The 19,197-nt window shown below is 39.4% G+C and overlaps 2 protein-coding genes across 4 annotated transcripts; one reads left to right on the plus strand and one right to left on the minus strand.

Annotated features, from left to right (window-relative positions):
• Positions 1–462: 462 nt before the first annotated feature.
• prpsap2 (phosphoribosyl pyrophosphate synthetase-associated protein 2) lies at positions 463–11,663 on the minus strand. 2 transcript variants are annotated; one of them, XM_029436837.1, is made up of 11 exons: positions 11,191–11,663; positions 10,940–10,992; positions 9,752–9,818; positions 9,460–9,632; positions 9,183–9,298; positions 8,972–9,027; positions 8,639–8,784; positions 7,662–7,703; positions 5,181–5,251; positions 4,666–4,812; positions 463–2,715 (listed from the first exon to the last, which is right to left on the minus strand). In XM_029436837.1, exons 1-11 carry the CDS (start codon positions 11,271–11,273, stop codon positions 2,557–2,559), a joined length of 1,113 nt encoding a protein of 370 aa, XP_029292697.1. In that variant the 5' UTR covers positions 11,274–11,663; the 3' UTR covers positions 463–2,556. The 2 variants fall into 2 exon arrangements, with proteins under 2 accessions (XP_029292697.1, XP_029292698.1); XM_029436838.1 differs by lacking the exon at positions 7,662–7,703 and having other exon boundaries at positions 11,191–11,660.
• Positions 11,641–19,162, plus strand: LOC115011654 (cytoglobin-1-like). 2 transcript variants are annotated; one of them, XM_029436840.1, is made up of 5 exons: positions 11,641–11,657; positions 13,035–13,099; positions 13,645–13,789; positions 16,626–16,857; positions 17,398–19,162. In XM_029436840.1, exons 2-5 carry the CDS (start codon positions 13,078–13,080, stop codon positions 17,560–17,562), a joined length of 564 nt encoding a protein of 187 aa, XP_029292700.1. In that variant the 5' UTR covers positions 11,641–11,657; positions 13,035–13,077; the 3' UTR covers positions 17,563–19,162. The 2 variants fall into 2 exon arrangements, with proteins under 2 accessions (XP_029292700.1, XP_029292701.1); XM_029436841.1 differs by lacking the exons at positions 11,641–11,657; positions 13,035–13,099 and adding an exon at positions 13,514–13,557 and having other exon boundaries at positions 13,641–13,789.
• The last annotated feature ends 35 nt before the right edge of the window (positions 19,163–19,197 follow it).

The raw sequence follows: 19,197 nt of genomic DNA on the forward strand, positions 1-19,197 counted from the left end.
CATTTAGATGTTTGTATAACCTTTTACTTTGCTAATTATCAACTTTTCAGCTACGTTCATCAAATATCTACAGATTAACACAAAGTTTGCTTAAAACTATGATTAGTCAGCGGACGTTTGGTTCGGAACAGCAAACACGAAGAGGAAACGTCCAAGACTGACTGGACTCCAAGCTGCGTTACAGTTTCTTACCAGACACCAAGAAGTTAAACTTTCCTGCACTGAACTGGAACACTTTGAGTCTCTGTACATTAAAGTGTCGGCCTACAGTTTAGACCTCTATATGAAAAGTTCTGCTGTAATCTGGTGCTATATAAATAAAATGGACTTGACAATTTGACTATGAATATTTGTAAAAGCAATTTTAGACTTTACTGTAATAAAGACACATTTATGTCCAAGTGTGGTATACTTCTCAGTACCTGTAATACGTTTCCTTATTTGGCAGAGACGAGGCACGGCAAGAGGCAATCGTTTTATTTTCATACACATTGACAAACAAGTTAGACAGAAGTGTGTAGAGTCTAAATCATACGTGTTCAACATCACAGACAAGTCAGCGGAACAGTGAATACAGAGACGACGTGATGAAACGCACCAACGACAGACAACCTTTGAGCCTGCATAGCAACAGCGTTTGATATTGACAAGCTTAAAATCTGTGCCAACACAACACCAGGCGTGTGGATCTAGCTCTCAGATACCCATCCATTAGCACATCAGGAGAAATCCAGTATCCAGAATTAAAACAATAAAACAGTAAAAAAAAAGACACTTTTTCAACATATGAAATGGAAACAAACCATCATAAACACAGAAACAAATAATTGTGTATTGGCTTTTTAAGTACATTTCCCTGACACACACATTTCCTTTCACTTTGAAATGTACTCCGAGCACAAAAAGATGCACGTTTTTATGGGGAAATGCTGCAGTAGTATGAAGACAAACATCTCGACCGTACTGCCGTTTTTGCAAATGTACTAAAAACTGCAGATTTGACATTACTGCTGGATATTTCTCTACCTTCCAAGAAGCCGTCAGGTTCCATTCACTTTAGCACAATACAAAAAACTATTCAAGAGCCACCCATATTGAATTTTGTTCAAAGTTGTCATAGTAAAGTAATGCACCTAAAGCACAGATCAACTCAGAAGTCCACTTATCTGGTGCATTCAAGTGCTGCCGTTACACTCGAGTTTCAAGACTTCCATCGTTGGTTTCTTTAACGCATGTAGTACACGAGTCCAAAACTCAAACTCATGACGTCAGCAGTAATGTTCAGTATTCATAGTTTGTAATTCATTGGCTGCAACAGAGATGGTCCTTTCGGCTTTTTGAGTAAATCCCATGCAGTGTGATGTCACCGTCAGATTACACTGACACTAGAACAAGCATGTTCAGTTTACTGCTAGAGAGATAGCGCATATTAAAAACGGGTCTGTCTATCCAAATAACAAAATAATAATAATGTAACTTAAAGAAAAGAATCCCACTGACTGCTATGATGCGTCACCACGTTAGATTTCGTGCTACAGATTCAATTCAATGGAAGTGAATGGAATTTCATTTGCGGCGTTCAAATCTTTTAAATACTCGCCTTTTTAAGAAATGACGTCCAAGTTACTCAGGATGATCTCGCTGTGAACATCTAGTTCCTTTTACAATTCTTTGAGCCCCACATTACACTTGGCACCATAAATGAAATTACATTAACCTTCATTATAACAGCAGGAAGCTAAAAAAGGAGCAGTTCCTCAAATCAACAAGCATTAAACCAAAAGTATATTCTCTAAGAGAAAGTGAGAAAATATATTTTTGGATTAATTTCGTTGACGTGACCTCCTAATATATACACAACATCAAATGTCAATCCATTACATTTCTACTGGTGTTGAGAACCTTCTTCAGTCACACAAGACATTTTACCAAGCATCCAAATATCACAAATGGTGCAAAAAAAGCTGCAAAAAATAGAGTTTGTGCACCAATAAGCAGGAGTTTGTCCAGTGTTGTCTACGTGGTTGGAAACAACACACTCCATTAAACGCAAAGACATCACAGGATGACGCTGAGCAGCCCTGATCATGAGGGCCAGCAAGAGCGTCTGGGAAACGCTTGTTTAAGCACAAAGTCCTGTTACGGGAGACATTTTGCTCTTCTCTTTTGCAGTTGAAGCTCAATCCTTAGATGAGGTACCGCAGTGTATGACAAAATAATTATTTAATACAAAGCATTTTTTTGTTAAAGTTGGAGCAGCGAGACAAAGAGAGGCTTTCAAAATATGAATGAATGAATCAAAAGGTATTTAAAAAATGCCATTTTATCATCTTTTTCTCAACTTAAAAAAAAAAAATTGTTTTACACCTTTTGACAAGTCGTTAAATAACTTTGGGTAGTTCTTACTATCTAAACTTCTTTCAATGAATTCGGATACATGTAGTCCTTGACGTACACAACACATGGAACATGGCATGAGCATGTTTTTACAGCACAGGGAAGAAATGCACCTGCCTTCAGTCACTATCACACCCACCTCACCCTCTCCGACGCTCTTTAGTCGTCCGTGGTGATGTTGCGGAACAAGTAGGCCATGGACTCGCCGTTGTGGATGCGGCGGATGGCCTCGGCCAATATCATGCTGACATCCACAGTCTTGATTTTGGGACACTGTAGCTTTTGTACTTCATGAGGGACTGTGTTGGTCACCACCACCTGAGGGTTGAATAATCACACATGATGAGAATTCTATCTATCTATCTATCTATCTATCTATCTATCTATCTATCTATATATATATATATATATATATATATATATATAGAGTGCAGTTTTCATCTCATGCTGAACAGTCACACTTTAAAAAGATACCAGGATTTGGTCATGAGGAAACTCGAGACATGACTTCGGTTTTATTAAAACACTCATTTGTTATGGTTCCCCTGTGAATGATGATACTCTTTGCTTATAAAAAGGAAACCTGAGATGGCTTAACTACTGATGGGAGGTTAAATCTTTACATCTTTTTAATCCAGCGAGACCAGATTTGACCCGAAACACAAAGAGTTGACTGTAACCCTGGATAGTTAAGAGGAACTAAAAATGTAAACTAATCTTCTATAGCAGGGGTCGGGAACCTATGGCTCTTTCGATGACGCGATATGGCTCGCAGACAATTTTGAGCTGACATTTAACATGATTAACAAGTAATAAATAATTATACTGTGTCATTTTAAAGTAAAACATTTAGCAGCGGATTTGTTTTTAGTTCTCCCCTCTCCTTTCCTCCGCTCTGTCTCTGACTGCACAGCGCACACACGTGTGTGTGTGTGTGTGTGTGTGTGTGTGTGTGTGTGTGTGTGTGTGTGTGTGTGTGTGTGTGTAGTGTGTGTATATAGGTGTGGGTGTAGGGGTGTAGGGGGCGGAGCCCCGCCCGTCGCGAAACCGAACAGAGGAGAAACTGCGCAAAGCAAGCAGTAGACCGGGGGGGTCAAACTCATTCACAGAGGGCCAACATTAAAAACTGGGACTACGTCGAGGGCCAAACACGGTCCACATTTATTGAACAGGATACACATAAAGTGCAAAAAGATATGGAACATATTTAAGTCAACTGCAGACGGGTTGCTGAGCAGTTCAATTTAAATATCTGAGCTGCAAAGTCAGCAAATGGTCTCAGTTGATCAGCAGAATGCTGTCGGGAACACAGCGGTGGAGATGTTTGTCAGTGTTTGGAAACACGTAGTGACCAAAGTTTCCTTCTGCATCAGAGTCTCCCACAGGCAGCTTGGCTTATAAAGCTCTTACTGCATCAAACATGTCCGTGATCACACGGCCCTGAAGCTGCAGGTTTAACAGTGAGATGCTTTGTTATGTCGCACAAACAGTCCAGCTCACATCGTCCCAGAGATCTGTGGTGTGTTTCCCTTTGCTTTCCAAAAACTTTCATTCCATTCACATATTTAGATTCTTCCTCGAATGTATTTCCTTGTAGTTGTGCCATGCATTGATTTAATTACCAAAACCGTCGGGCCAGTTATGACAGACATATGATATTTTCTCGCGGGCCGGATATAATTGCCTTGAGTTTGACACTCGTGCAGTAAACACTGAAACGTGCACATAAATGAGATAAATAACGTAAGCGTTTAGTTTATTTAATAAAAGAGCTCCTGTTCAATGAAACACTGATACTGCTATTAGTACTCGGAGACGTGTTATATTAAAAAATGCACGCATAAAGTTGCATTCAAATTTATATGGCTCTCAAGGAAATACATTAAAAAAATATTTGGCTTTTATGGCTCTCCCAGCCAAAAAGGTTCCCGACCCCTGTTCTATAGAAATAAAAATCCAACATCCTTTCCTTGTTCTAGTTACAGCTAATTCCATGCTATAACAATTCAGTTAAAAAAAAACTTTCATGAAGAGGAAGTATCCTCTTTTACATTGTGTTTAAAAAGAATAGATGAGAGATAAAGTAGCACATTTTCTGCTGGTTTGAAATAAGTTTGGCACTTTCTTTCTTCCCTTGTTACTTCAACAGCTTCCTTGTTGATATTAAACAGGAATGACACGGCAGGTTTTTCATTCAAACTCAACAATAACTTTTACCGATTAAACTTAAATACACATTATGAAAACACCACTTTGACGTGTCCTCACCTCATCAATGGCGGATTCCTCGATAAGGCGTGGCGCATCAGCAGACAGTAAGCCGTGTGTGGCCATGATATAAATCTTATAGGCTCCTCTCTCTTTCAGGATCTCTGCAGCTGCTACAAAGTCTCCGACATCATCAATAATGTCATCCTGGAAGAAGAAGAAAAAATACAAGCTGTTCTTTTAAGACTTAATTACACACCCGACTCTTTGGTAATTTCTCAGTCACGGTTTCTTTGAGCAGCTTAGGATAATAGCAGAAACATACGAACAACACTTTGTGGCCACGTCGGTGAATTGACTCAATAATGTCTGTTCTACAAGAATATCCATCGTTAGAAACCTGTTCACTAAATTGATCATCTGTACGTTTCATTGCTTATGAATAAAAAATGTTATATGTAAGAGGAAGAAAGCGTACACACACACACACACAATGAAAGAGTTATAATTCAAATATGGCAGAGCAGCTGACTGACAGCACAACCACGAAGGAAAGTGCATTTACAGCATCTTACCACAATGATGGCAATCCTCCCCCCCACGTCTCCGACTACAGTGATGGGAGGTTTCTCTTTGGCCATCATTACTGAAAAGGAAAGCAGAGCGTGTTACCCGTCAGAGCACTTCGAGGTTGTGTGTACTGTATTTCACCTACTGGAAAATAAAATCTCTGTAGATTGGGTAAAATGGGTTGAGAAAATGTTTTTGCGATTTAGGCAAATCTGCACCCCCAAATTATGTTATCGGATGACGTAACCGATTTGTCGAAATTCTGTGAGAGTAATACAATGCTGTAGTCAATTTAAAATGGCAATGAAGAGTTTTAAAATGTTCCCCCCATTGTACCTCACCTACCCCTAAGAGATTACAGTGAAATGCTAAACTTAGTACAGCACATGCCATGCAAAATCAAATGACAGGCTTTTCTGCCCAGGATACCCAATCAGAAGGTACGTACAACTGCCCGGACACACGCAGCCTCAGGCCCGGCTGTGGCAGGCATATGGCAGCAGTCTGCATATGAACCAATATGCAGCAGACAGTCTTATTTCACACAGGACAGTTGGCTGACAAGCACTGATGAGGGTATCTTCATACACACTTGCCAATGTTCTGGGGTCAGTCCTCAGTCGAACATCACTGCTGCCAGCGACTACTTTTACATGCACACACACACACACTAAATCAGATTGCATCTTCCATGCCAATCACAGGAGATGCAACAGCTGCATTTGTTTAACCAATATCACAAGAGAAACTATAATTAACTGTAATGTTCATATCTGTGCAGCTTCATTTGTCATTGTGATTACTTCTGAGTTATATATCTAATAATGCCGTCCTATCCGCTCCCAGGCTACGAGCAGCAACAATTACTTTCATCATCAGCCCAAATATATTTATATATAAAACAGAGAAAAGCAGAAAATTCTCCATATTCAAGAGGCTGAAAACAGCATTTTCTGAATGTTTTGCATTAAAAATGACTTTAACCATTAATAGATGATCAAGAAAGTTCAATTTATCATTTGGTCGACTAATCACTGCAGCTGCACTTTGCTCCTGACAAACATCCTGGAGTCATTGTGGTTAAAATAATATCATCATCTGCTGGAAGTATATAAACCGTCACCACAAAGGTTAAATAGAAGCATGAAAACACAACATGTTGACGACAACATGAACATCCTCTACCTTGTGATAGACTTAATAATGTGATGCATGTGTGCAACCGACAGCTCAAATAAATAGCTTAACACACCACGTTGTGAATTGAAGTTAGACTTGGATTCAACATTGCATTTCTCAATGATGATAATACATCTTTTTTTCTTTTTATGTTTTAAACCACTGCATTTTAAGTATTTGTTGTGCATGTAAATGTAGTTATTCAAAAGGGAATAAGGAAACAATCAACTGGTAAACAATCAGCCAGACAAGCCGATTGTGAAGGAGAAAAGGGTAAAGAAGCAGAGACAGGAGGAGCATGCCTTGCAGAACACTTTGCTGAATACCGTGAGTCCCACAGCATCAGGAAACCTGGCAGTGTCACATTCAGACTTTCATCACTATTAACCAAAAACAGTAAAAGCCATGTTGTTACACACTTACACACACTTACACACACGCACTTCTCAAAAATGTGTTTCACAGCTTGTTGAGATGCAACAAGCTACCTGAGAAATGTTTGGTCAGACATCTTGAAATTAGTTTAAGATAAAAAAAATTATACAAATCTTATCATCAACTTTATCCTGATAGATTTGAAAAGCTGAAATGATTTCATTGGCATCAGAGATAAAAAGACTGCACTAAATATTATTGTTGAGAACATAAGTTCTGGTGTTATCGCTGAAGTAGCAAACTAAAAACTTTAATTTGATGCTTAAACGTTTCAACAATTCCATTGGTAATGTTTCTTCTTCTCATCATTAGATGTTAGGTTTCAAAAGCATGCTTTGTTGTTCTCATCACATGCAGTTATGACCAAAAGTTAATCAGGTTTTGAAGAGCAGATTTAATACGGGTGCACCATGTGTTGATTGGCAAGATGAGTCCAGATATTTAACTAAGTAAAAAAGAAAAAAAAAAAAAAAAAAAATGTTTGGCATGGTTCTGGTTTGATTTATGGATTTCAAAATAAAATCAGAACACAACAAAACAAAGAGGAGTTTGGCCATCTTGTAGAACAACCGTCTGGAATCTTGGAGATGTGAAGTAAACATGTGAGCTGCTTATTTCGAGTCAAACACGCCATGCAAATAGCATTTAATACGACGCACACTGTAGCTGATTGACGAGGCTTTGTCAATGCAAACCCGTCTCTGTGTGCACTAACAATTACTTTATGCATTTTTCACAAGATTACAATTCTAATCCAGAGTGTTTTTTTACGAGATGCAACACAAACCCTTTGTCTACACATGCACCAATTGAGGAACCATTTGAAGAGGAATCATTTCATAGTCAGATGTAAGTTATGTTTACGGTCGTACTTGGGAGCTCTATGCCAGGGAACGGAGCTTGTTGTTTGCCTGCTATTACCAACAAATAAACACCACGTTAACACAAATGCACAAATATTTGACATGACAAACACATGATGCCAAGACTTGGAAAATCCTCTCGCTACGTTGGCAGAAATTCTGAAATATTTCCCAGCAACAAATCAGGCTCAATAGTGTTAAAATGTAAGTCTTGTTATTGCTTCAACCAATTTAAAAAGCATGTTATGGTTTCAAAAGGAGGATTTTTTAAGTCGAGGGTGAACACAAGTAAGAATAGAAATATTTTTACTAAATGATAAAGTGACTACTGGACGCAAAGACGTCGGAGTCATTTGCCAATGACACAATAATTTGATATTTTCCCAGACCGAACCATTCAAATGGCCTTACCGGGAATTAACACTGCAAATATGTTGAATGCTGTATTCAAGGGTCACGTTAGTATATTTCTCACCAAATATAAATATTAAAAAAAATAAAAAAAAAGGTATGTTCTAGGAAATAGGCAGCAACTATGATTCTATGATTGTTAAGAATGTCACTTTTTGCAAGTTAGGAGTTGCAGCTTGCGGAGGATGCAGCATGAGTAGAAGTAGTGTTGTATCTGTTGAATTAAAACATGCAGTGACACAGAAAATCAATTTGTATGGTTGATGGTATGAGTGAGAAACAGCAGAATCATCAGCTCGAAACAGGTTAGCACAAATAAGAGCTGGATTGGGTTGTCGGTGTTGTAAACTTTAAGCAATGAGGACTTAAACTACCAGGAATTATAGGAAAGTTCTTGCTGAATTTGACCGTAGTGTGACAAATAAAAAGGGAATCCAACTGTGAGAAACAATAAACAGGGATACGTTTTCTGTACAGGTAAAATCTAGCAAGCGTTGGACCTACTCATGTACAAAGAAAACCTGCAAAAAAATTAATAAAATCAACAGCGCTCTACAAAAAAAGGAAGTTCTTACAAGGCAGCTCCAGTCCTGTATGTCCTGTGGTGTTGCGGACACATGGAGGAGAGTGTCTTCCATCAGCCATGTCAGACTCTGAACACTGAGCCTCGCCGTGAATCACAGCCAGACCCAAACGCAGGCGTTCTGCATAGGACTGAGCCCTAAAGAAAAATACTATGTTTAAAATTTAGAGAAAAATGCTTACGTACACATATTTTGTCACATACATCTCTGTTTGTATGATTGAGTAGTTCTGGCAACAACAATAGTGTGTTTCATTATAACATTGCTTACAGAAAGGGAGAACTAGCCGAGGTGAAATGTGTTTATTTTGTATCCATCAGTTACCTCTTAGCTGCTGATGGAGACTTTGCCACAATGATGGCATTTCTGTAATCAGGAATCTGACAGGATGAAGGAAAACAATGTTTACCTCAGATGATGGATTGGGGTTAATAGGTGGGGTTACTAACACACACACACACACACACACACACACACACACACACACACACACACACACACACACACACAGTAGATAATCAAATGGAATTTTCACCTCTTCTTGGATGTACTGAATCAGGAAAGGGGAGGCACGCAGGTTGTCCACTGGAAAGCTGAAGAAGCCCTGGATCTCTTTTTGATGCAAGTCCATGGTGATGATGTGTGTTATTCCTTTGGGGTAAAATACATTAATAGCATGGTCTTCCTCCCAATTACAACAATTAAGATGAATTTGTCTATGTGAACATGAAATCAAACACAATGCCACTGATGGGCGGGAAAAAGAGACAGACAAACCAATCACAGGTTGGGATTATTTTTGTTCTCTTTACCTGCTTTCGCTAACATTGACGCTAACAACTTGCTCACTATAGAGCCCCTCTTTCTCATCTTGCACTGTTTGCTGTAGGGGAAGTAAGGAATGACTCCAATGATGTTCTTTGCACAAGAGGTCTTGAGGGCGTAGGCCATAACCAGCAGCTCCATGATGGCTGTGTTAACATCTCTGTTTGCATAAAGAAAACAAATAAAAAAAGGGACAAGTAAACTTTAGGGAGTAATAATCATAAAAACTGTAACAAGATCTCACTCGCAGGTGGAGATTTGTGCAGAAATTAAACTCACCGGGGTATGGTCTGGATGATGAAGATGGTTTGTCCGCGAACCGATTCTTTCACATCCACTCTAGTTTCTTTTGGGATTGAAAAAGTGTGGACGCAATCAGTTAATTTAGCAAAGAATACTTTGATTAATAAATGGACAGGGGGCATTTTCCTGATGCTTCAGTTTCATCTTCAAAAACAACTATATATATTTTTGTACCATGCGCAAACATTCAATAGTCAACCAACGCCTACAATATCTTCAAAAACATCCATGTGAACATGTCTGTAAACCATGTTCGCTCTCATTGTGTCACACCTACATGTGCAGCACAAAAGGCTTTACATTTCATATTGTTGTAAACACTGATGCTACCCAAACCCACCTCTGGTTGCTTGGTTAACTCAAAGCAAGTTATTTTGTTTTGAGGTGTAGCAAGATAAATACCTGACATATTCATGGTGGTGTACATTTTGGTTCCCTCCCTAATTCCTCTGTTCCTGTTAGGATCACTGAAAAGAAGTATGCTACTATGCAAATCTACTCACAGCCTACACAGAGACAATCTCATCAAGCCACCTCTTCAGTCCCCACAGTCGAATGAATCAGCTCAGTTTACTTAATTTGCAATCTCCTGTAAATAAGTCTTTTATCTGTCAGGGCTTTTTTCGTGACTAACATGATTTGACCTTTTTTTTTTTTACTTCAGTCTTGGATGAATCTTGATGAATATCCCCTCTCATTGAGTCATCACCTCCAAAATATTAAGTTTTCCACCAGCCAAAACTGACAGGCCGAGGGCGAGACCTTGCAGTGAAACGAATACATTATTTGAGTTGTTTTCCAGACTCACTTTGCTGTTTCTCCACCTTGAGTCCTAGTTGTATTTCAAAGAATAAATTGACTATTCTATGTAGTTTATTCTACAGACCTCTCAAACTTATTCTTAGTGATTTTAGTATCCATGTTTGTTTCCCTTCCTCCCCCTCATTTGCTTTGGATTTTAAATCACTTTTTTATCTTTGTTTTATCAGCCAAACACACACTTGAACTTTATTATTGTTTTTACTGTAAAGCACTTTGGATCTTTGCATGAAAGGAGCTATTAAAGTTATTATTTTGAATAAATATCCTGAAAGCAATAATTACTCGTCCACTTTGTTAGGAACAATATATATATTTATATAAAGCCATAATAATTCTCCTCACCTCTGTTAGATTCCTGAAAGACCACAGACTTCCCCAGTTCAACTCCCAGCCTCCTGTGAAACAAGAACACACATTTAACATTACAGCTAGAATGTAACAAAGTGTGCGATGTAATGATCACATCAACATGCGACATTTAGCACATCGTTCATTCATCACGACCAGACAGACTCCCGTTTGCAAAACCAGCCGCAACAGTTTTTCTACAACATAAATTCAGTAACGTTGGAATAAAATACAAATTAACTTACTCGGTTATCTTCTTTGCCAATTCTGTGCATGCTACGGAGGAGTTTGCGGAAAAGACGCGATAACCACTTTTAGCGATATTCATTGTGGCAAAGCAGGTGGTTTATTTCACTGACAGCAGCGGCTCCTTTTGTCAACTGACCACCGCGTTAGATTCCGATTTTCTTCTTATGACGTTAGCTAACTAGCTAGCTAGCTAGCAAGCAACCTACAGCACACGTTTCTGCTAGGTGAGCTAATTACACGAAATTACCTTCTGCGTACAACATAAACTTAGCTACAGCATAGCTACAAAAAATAACATTAATTACGGTATTTCTTCTACAAATTGTTTCAAATGTTTGCGGACAAACGGCTGTTAACTATCATTTATGTAGCACTGTAGCCTAACAACTGCCTTCGCTCAGAACTACGGAATCCCCTTTGGATCAATCTTGCCAGCTACGCTTTGCGGAATATATGAGTGCCAGTGAGTGCCATCCGGTAGCCTGATTCTCCCGTCTTTGTGCAGTAAGGTCTATGATTTTTGGAATAAAAAAAAAAAACTAGGCTTAAGATAAAACATAATTTTGTAAATGCTACATTGATAACACATCACGTGCTTAAATTATTTACAATTTAAACTGGGCAGATAATCATACCACACACCTGATGCTTACATGATGTTTGCCTTCAGTCTTTGATAGATTCTCATAGATAATTAATAATTTACTTTTTCTATAAACCATTTACATAAACTCATCTCAAATATTGCATTTCTGACAGCCCCTGAAAAGCAGTAATACTCCAACTGTCCACTAGATGTCATTACTCTTTAGCCCTGGATTTACTGGGTAGAGTTATTGCTTTGGATGTAACATAATCTTTGTTTTTCTGAGGAGAGTGGGTTAAAGGTATGACATTAATAAATGATTAGTATATATCACATTACAAAATAAATCTGAGTTCCTCTGCAGAAACATAAACCAGTACGAGCAGAGCGTGTTGATCTACAATCATTGACCAAGTCTCCTTTTTTATCTGATCCACAACCTAATCGGACCATAACTATCTGATAATAGACCAGCCAGTTTGATAATCATAAACCTGTGCAGTGAAAAGCTTCTCCCACTCTGATCATTGGTTTAATTGGGAGTGCCTGAGATGGACTTGGATAATATTCACCTTTATCCTTTCAAAGTTAGAATATTTACAATGTGTTTAGCTGGCATTGGTTTGAACTCTGCTGATGGGGAAGGTGATACCTCTGCTTACAAAGGTTAACTGTTCAGAAATATTTGAGACACCAATAACGGGAAATATGAGATGAGTCTGCCTTCAGCACATTTCTTTCCCAGTAAATTGATTGTGAATGGTTCACTCTCAAAGACTCTGTGAATGTTTAACATGGGTCCGTTTGTTGTTGTCACCTACTGCACATTGTACCTCCCCAGTCATGCAATAAATATCACATCAATCATGGCTTTTGTTACAATATCTGATGTCTTTTCACTGCTCTCATGTTTGCTCTCCTCAGTTAACTCCCAGATTCATGTCTAATTTACCATGATTTAGTAGATTTTCAAGTTTTCAGCTGTGAGAACACAAGCGAGATATGAATTTCCACTGATAACCCCTGCGGCAACAAAGGTGGAAAATGTATGCATTTGAAAAAGTGCAGTGAGAGCTGCGTGGCTCTCTTGAGGGTGTGTGCTTATAATGAAAGGGTAAAAAAATGACTGAAAACACGCTCATATAATCTGTATCTTGTCAGAAGCACAGAACAAATCAAACGTAACAGACGCCTGCCCTATTTCTGATGGACGTCATGCCTTTTCATTTTGTGTTTCTACATTTACGTCGGCAGGGCTTTGGGAGAAATTACAGGTTAATCTCCTGGATAGTCTGCAATGGTGACGATGGATGTAAAAGGTCAGAGTGTGCTCCTTTATCTTATTTCAACGTCATAATCTTACATTGCATCCATGCTCACCCAATACACGTAATACATATCTGACTCGCTTATTGAGGATTTGTTCCCTATCTCATCATGTTTTCATCAAACACCACCTACAAAGGTGAGATGGGTAGAGGGAGAAAGAGAGAGAGGGAGAGAGAGAGAGAGAGAGAGAGAGAGAGAGAGAGAGAGAGAGAGAGAGAGAGAGAGAGAGAGAGAGGGAGTGTAAAAGAGAGAGTACAGAGGCTCCTCCTCGTTCCCTGCGTGTGTTTCTCGTGTGTTTTTTCAGTCTGTTCTTCACTCACACTCTCGCTTAGCACAGATTCAGAGGTGGAGATCAGAGCAAAGATTCTTACTGAGAAAAAAAAAGGGGGGAAGGGAAACAGAATTTCTTCCTCTCTCACCAAGAAAGAGACATAAAACAAGAAAAAAGGTAGACATATAGTGTTTATTTTGAGGGAGGGGGTACTCTCATCAGCCCTGCACGTGCTCAGCTCTGCACAACTGTGTTCCCAGATAGAGAGGATGCAGGGCGAGGGAGAGGGAGAGAGGGACCACCTGGAGCGACCGAGCCCACTGACTGACAAGGAGAGGATGATGATCCAGGACTCCTGGGCAAAAGTCTACCAGAACTGCGAGGACACCGGGGTGGCCATACTAGTCAGGTAATTCTGTTTTCTATAGTTTTACTCTCCTTTTTTATGTTTGAAATCTTTAACGCAAGTGACTCAGAAGGATATTTATATTATTCTGACAGAAGAAATAGAGGTGACAAAGGTTATTAATGCAGAATGTAATAAGAAGGGAGAAGAGTGATCAACAGTTGCATGTCACACAACACTATACGCACATGTTGAGACTTTTCATCAATTTTCTCCTCATTTCTGCAACTTTAATTAGTTCCCTGATAAAAAAATCTAATTAGTATTTTGTCTCTTTCCCCCTCAGTAATATAACTGCACCTGCTGGCGCCGCACGGCCCACTCGTAGTTTTCTTTCACAGAAAATCTAAATCAACTTAAATCCAAATCCTCCCTCAGAATGCAGCTGCTAAACCCAAATGATCGTGTTGACTTTACAAGTTTCTAGTCTGTCCAAAGGAAATCAATCAGTGTTATTTTTACATTTGATATTCTCACCTCCCCTCCTTTTTCCTAATCCTATTTATCAAATAGTAGAGGCAAAGGATAAACATTGTAATCCATCAGTCAGGCATCTTTGGCTCTGAAAGTGCTCCCTCCTGAAGAGCAGGTCGTGTTTTGAATGCCTGTGTAGAGGGCCGAGCAACCTGCAGCAGCTTGACTCCATCACCAGCAGTCAACATCCCTCTTTTCTCTGCAATCGAGGGATGAGAGAGTTTTATGATTACGTCTATCACATGTGTTGCTGAATATTTTCACAAGTCATTTCAAAACTTTATGGTGAGCATGCAATTCTGTTGGAGGGTTTGTTATAGTCGCTGTTGTTATCGCTCTTTAATGTTTCTCTGGAACTGCTCGGGGGGAAAATCAGCCATCTGCAGGGAATCAGAAAATAGGAGCTTTGACGGTGATTTAAGTGGGACAAGATTTGCTGCAAGTCACGGCGTGCAGGTGTCCACTCCTCTTCTTGCATGTTGAAACAATTTATTTTATTTTGCCACATCCATCCATTCTTCCTCCATAAACATCCTATGACCTTTCAGGAATTTGAGGAATTTGACAAGTGTGAACGTGGATAATTCTCCTTTAAGTAAGACCAGATCACTGTCACTGCCCTCTACTCGAACTTTAACCTTCAAACTAAATGTCTTCATGGTAAGAGGTCCAAAAACAAATTATGACGCCGTCAGTCTGAAATTAGAAACTTTATCTGGATTCAGCTCTTCAGTTAGTCTTGATGAATAGATAAGGAAGGATGAAGAGTCCACCTAAAACTACTAATGAGGCTTTTTATATGCAACCACAGGTCATGCAATTACAAGAGAGATTAAACACCACGGCTCCTCATTAGTTTGCAGTGACACAAGGAATACTTTGCTCCAAGACACCACCTTCTATCTGCTCCCTTCTCAAGCATTTAAACAACTCTAATATCCGGCCATATTCTTTGGAGCTAATAGAGAAATGTTTGCTTCGTTGTTGTGTTAGTTTTGCAGAGACAGTAGGGAATGGGACATCAGGTTTAGATAGCCAGCAACCAGATGCATTGGCCCTCTTCCCAGACTGTGGGAGGGGAGAGATTTTAGGTTCCTCGTTGCTAATTCTATGTGATACCTCTGAGGTTCAAAAGGGGACATAAACCAAAGAAAAAGTTGTGGGAAGAAAAGGATGTGCAAAGAAATATCAAAAATCTACACCTGAAACTTGAACAGACATAACATGATATTAATGCCAAATGATACATGAAGCGTTAGCTGTCTTTGCAGTAATAATAATTCTCAACCATGCAGTAGAAGGAAGGCAGCACCAGGTGTGCTCTTGGTAGCCTGAGCAGAAATGTTCTTTATTTCGCCCTCACTAATTAGCACATTTCACCTTCTGTTCAACTTTTTTGATGCATGACAGGAACTATTGTACAGAACCAGTCAGACACCTGAGCCAACAGGATAACGAGGGTGGACTGCATATAGTAGCAAGGAAGATTGAATCCAGAGGCTTTATTCAATGTTTTCAACTCAGGGTGTGATAAATAACATAGCAACAAATAAATATTGGCATACATAACTGGATATGTAATTAATTAACATTTAATGCTTCTTCAAAACCCTAATTTAAAACAGACATTTACTCTGGGTTCACACACAAGAATCAGTTATATAAATCCTGTAAAAGTACAGAGTGGATTGAACATATAAACAGAGATTACATTGAAAAAGCCCAAACTGTTATGAAACAGAATTCCTCCCAGACACTATCAGAGCTAGATAAACCTTCAGGAGAAACATGTGTTACTCACATTTTATCTGATGCTGCAAGATTTATTTCTACAATATGAAATGTAAAATTATTTACAAAAAGGCTTTATTTATCACCTGTAGAATGACAAAATATTATTTATGTAGGAACAGGAGATCAGCATATCAGCGCTGAGTGCTTAACATACTTGCTCTTGGTACTGGATGATCACTTCACGAGTTAAAGTATGCAGAACAGTCAGTTAGGAAAGATTACTGACAAACACGTCAATTAGCAGCGATTGGGTAATAACTTTTATGTCATTTAGCATCTGGATTTCTCTGCAGCTGGATGTTTTTCCTTCACTTTTTACATTATTTTCAAGGATATGGAATCACACAGTACCAAGATAATAGCTTAAAGCAAACATTTAAAGGGAAAATAGGCATCACTCTCATGTCAGTGCTGATATTTACTCATGATATCTTGCCAGCTCAAAGAAAAATGAACGTGGGTTTGCAGGATCGAGCTGTTGCAGGCTGAAGGGCGATGAGATTAGCGCAGCTTCGCAGCAGCTGCTCATACTCGTGTATCTCATTTACTCATGACTTTCCTTCCTTTGCAGGCTGTTTGTGAACTTCCCCTCATCCAAGCAGTACTTCAGCCAGTTCAAGCACATTGAGGAGCCGGAGGAGCTGGAGAGGAGTGCACAGCTTAGGAAGCATGCTCACAGAATCATGAATGCCCTCAATACACTGGTGGAGAGCCTCGACAACTCAGACCGAATGGCCTCAGTGCTGAAGGTGGTGGGCAAGGCTCACGCACTCCGACACAAGGTGGAGCCTGTGTACTTTAAGGTAAAGCGTGTGAATGAAAATACACTCAGAAATTCATTTAAATGCTTAAATACAAACATAAATAGTTAAAGCTGCGTACATTTTTGACCACTAGAGGGTAGAAGGTAGAATCTAAAATATAAACTTCAGAAGAACACATGATGTGATGTTCGTCCCGTGATGTAACCCAGAGGAGATTATAAAGGAGCTTTTGACCAGGATGTGGGTTTCTCAATTGCCGTCACACAGTTACTGGAACCATACAATCCTGTAAAACAGCAAGGAATCCTGGGTGGAGCTGAGGTCGGAATGTGTGTGTGTGTGTGTGTGTGTGTGTGTGTGTGTGTGTGTGTGTGGGTGCACATCATAATTAGTACATAGTGTGAACTAAGGCCCATCATAACATGGTGCACTGGGCACCATCGGAACAATGCAAATGCACAGACATGAAAGTGGTGTTCTCATTTACTTCTTTGCAGCATATTTCCCAAAATGTCAAACTACTCCTGTAATGGAACCTCAAGATGTCTTAAGTACTGCATTTTGTTGTGTCTTGCCCAGATTCTGAGTGGTGTGATACTGGAGGTCCTAGGAGAAGCGTTTTCAGAGGTTGTGACAGCAGAGGTGGCCGCGGCATGGACCAAATTCTTGGCTACGGTCTACTGCGGCATCACAGCCGTCTATGAGGAAGTGGGCTGGACTAAGCTCTCAACCTCAACTGGGTGAAGCTTTTAGTCTGGGTTTAATTAACCAGAAACTTCAGAGACGTATAACCTTTGGGCCATGCCCCATAAGAGAGGGATTAGTAGCCTGTACTAAACTTTTAACGGAAGCTATGTATCTGGGGAAAACAGTTTAATGTAATCTAGAATAATCTTGGGCTATGGGACATATACTCTAGATAAGAACAGGTACTGTGGTGTGTGTGTGTGTGTGTGTGTGTGTGTGTGTGTGTGTGTGTGTGTGTGTGTGTGTGTGTGAGAGAGAACGAGCGAGAGAGAGAGAGAGAGAGCGAGAGAGAGAGAGAGAGAGATTAAAGCTCTCCTTGTTTTTTATACTGTTGGAAAGGACCAAACTATTTTGAGAAGAGAGCAAAGAGGAATAAAATGCGAACGTAAACAGTGGACAAGAGGTCACATTTGACTTGGATGTGCCTTCTACAGAATGTGTATATCTAAAAAAAACCTGCCGTTTTTTCTAAATATCATGTGACGTTTCCTTTAAAGGTTCAATGTGTAAAAGATACCAGAATTTAAACTTAAAACATTAAAACAATGAACTAACATTATCAACAGAATGTGAAGAAGTAACAGTGTTGACTTTATGTGAAAGACGTCTATGTGTTGTGTTGCAGAGATGTCTATTACAATCAGCACGTTAACTGACTAGTTCCGCTCCGTCCAGTCTAGGAGGCGATAGTGAGACACTGTCTGCCCTCAGTACAGAGGGAGAAGAAGTGCAGCTGTCTGACTCAGACTCAGGGCTTGGCAACATTGAAACCATGAACCCTGCACATTTTGATAGTTTTGTTTTGATTAAATCCAAAGTGGCAGAAACTAAAAATCAGTTTGTCCTCACCAGCATAGACGGGAGGCTGCTCTGCCAGCAGTACGCCTGCTGGGGGATGGACAGATCTTCCATTAGCAGTTAGCAAACAGCACTAATTTAGGCGACTTCCCGCCGTATCGTCAAACTTTCTGTTGTTGCCGTTACACAGGTTAGACCCAGCACTCTAACTGTTACTCCCGGTGCTGGGATATTCACCGACCGTATCCGAGCCGCCGGAGGCAGTCCTGTGAGAGTGTCATTGTGTCATTCTCTCGTCTCCGCCAACCGGACCCAAGCCAACATACAAACTATCAAAACGCAACATTACACGGTCCATACAGCCTAATTTTGGTTGAATGAACTGACTTAAGACATACACACTAAATGATATTAACACTAGAAGAGAGAGAGAGATGTATAGCTGTAGAAGACAATACACAATATAAAGAATACTTTAGAATAATCCAAAACTTAATACAATAAATATGACAAACTACTACAACTAAAATACAAACTTACTCTAGGTTTTTTTCCTTCTAATAACTGATGGTTTTGATGAATTTTGATTGTATTGATCCAGTTTAGAGGTGAAATACTGGCAGTCAGAATTACACTTTGAACCTTTAATCAGTCTGTGCCCACTTGTGTTCACTTTAAGAGATATTAAGAAGACATTTTTACATTTTTTAACAGTTAATTGTGATGATTGTACATTTTTTTCATTATGACTCACCTTTGTATCTGTATTTAACACAATTTTTTGAAATAAAAATACAAAGAAAACCATGTGACCTTAACGCCACAATGTCGAAT

This window comes from Cottoperca gobio, chromosome 8 (assembly GCF_900634415.1).
Source record: "Cottoperca gobio chromosome 8, fCotGob3.1, whole genome shotgun sequence".
Classification (NCBI taxonomy): domain Eukaryota; kingdom Metazoa; phylum Chordata; class Actinopteri; order Perciformes; family Bovichtidae; genus Cottoperca; species Cottoperca gobio.

Coding starts and splice junctions, on each gene's coding strand:
- prpsap2 (XM_029436837.1), bottom strand. CDS start 11,273: ATGAATATCGCTAAAAGTGGTTATCGCGTCTTTTCCGCAAACTCCTCC. Junction 10,993..11,190: donor TTGGCAAAGAAGATAACCGA/GTAAGTTAATTT, acceptor CTTGTTTCACAG/GAGGCTGGGAGTTGAACTGG. Junction 9,633..9,751: donor ATCATCCAGACCATACCCCG/GTGAGTTTAATT, acceptor TTATGCAAACAG/AGATGTTAACACAGCCATCA.
- LOC115011654 (XM_029436840.1), top strand. CDS start 13,078: ATGGTGACGATGGATGTAAAAG. Junction 13,100..13,644: donor GGTGACGATGGATGTAAAAG/GTCAGAGTGTGC, acceptor GTTCCCAGATAG/AGAGGATGCAGGGCGAGGGA. Junction 16,858..17,397: donor TGGAGCCTGTGTACTTTAAG/GTAAAGCGTGTG, acceptor TGTCTTGCCCAG/ATTCTGAGTGGTGTGATACT.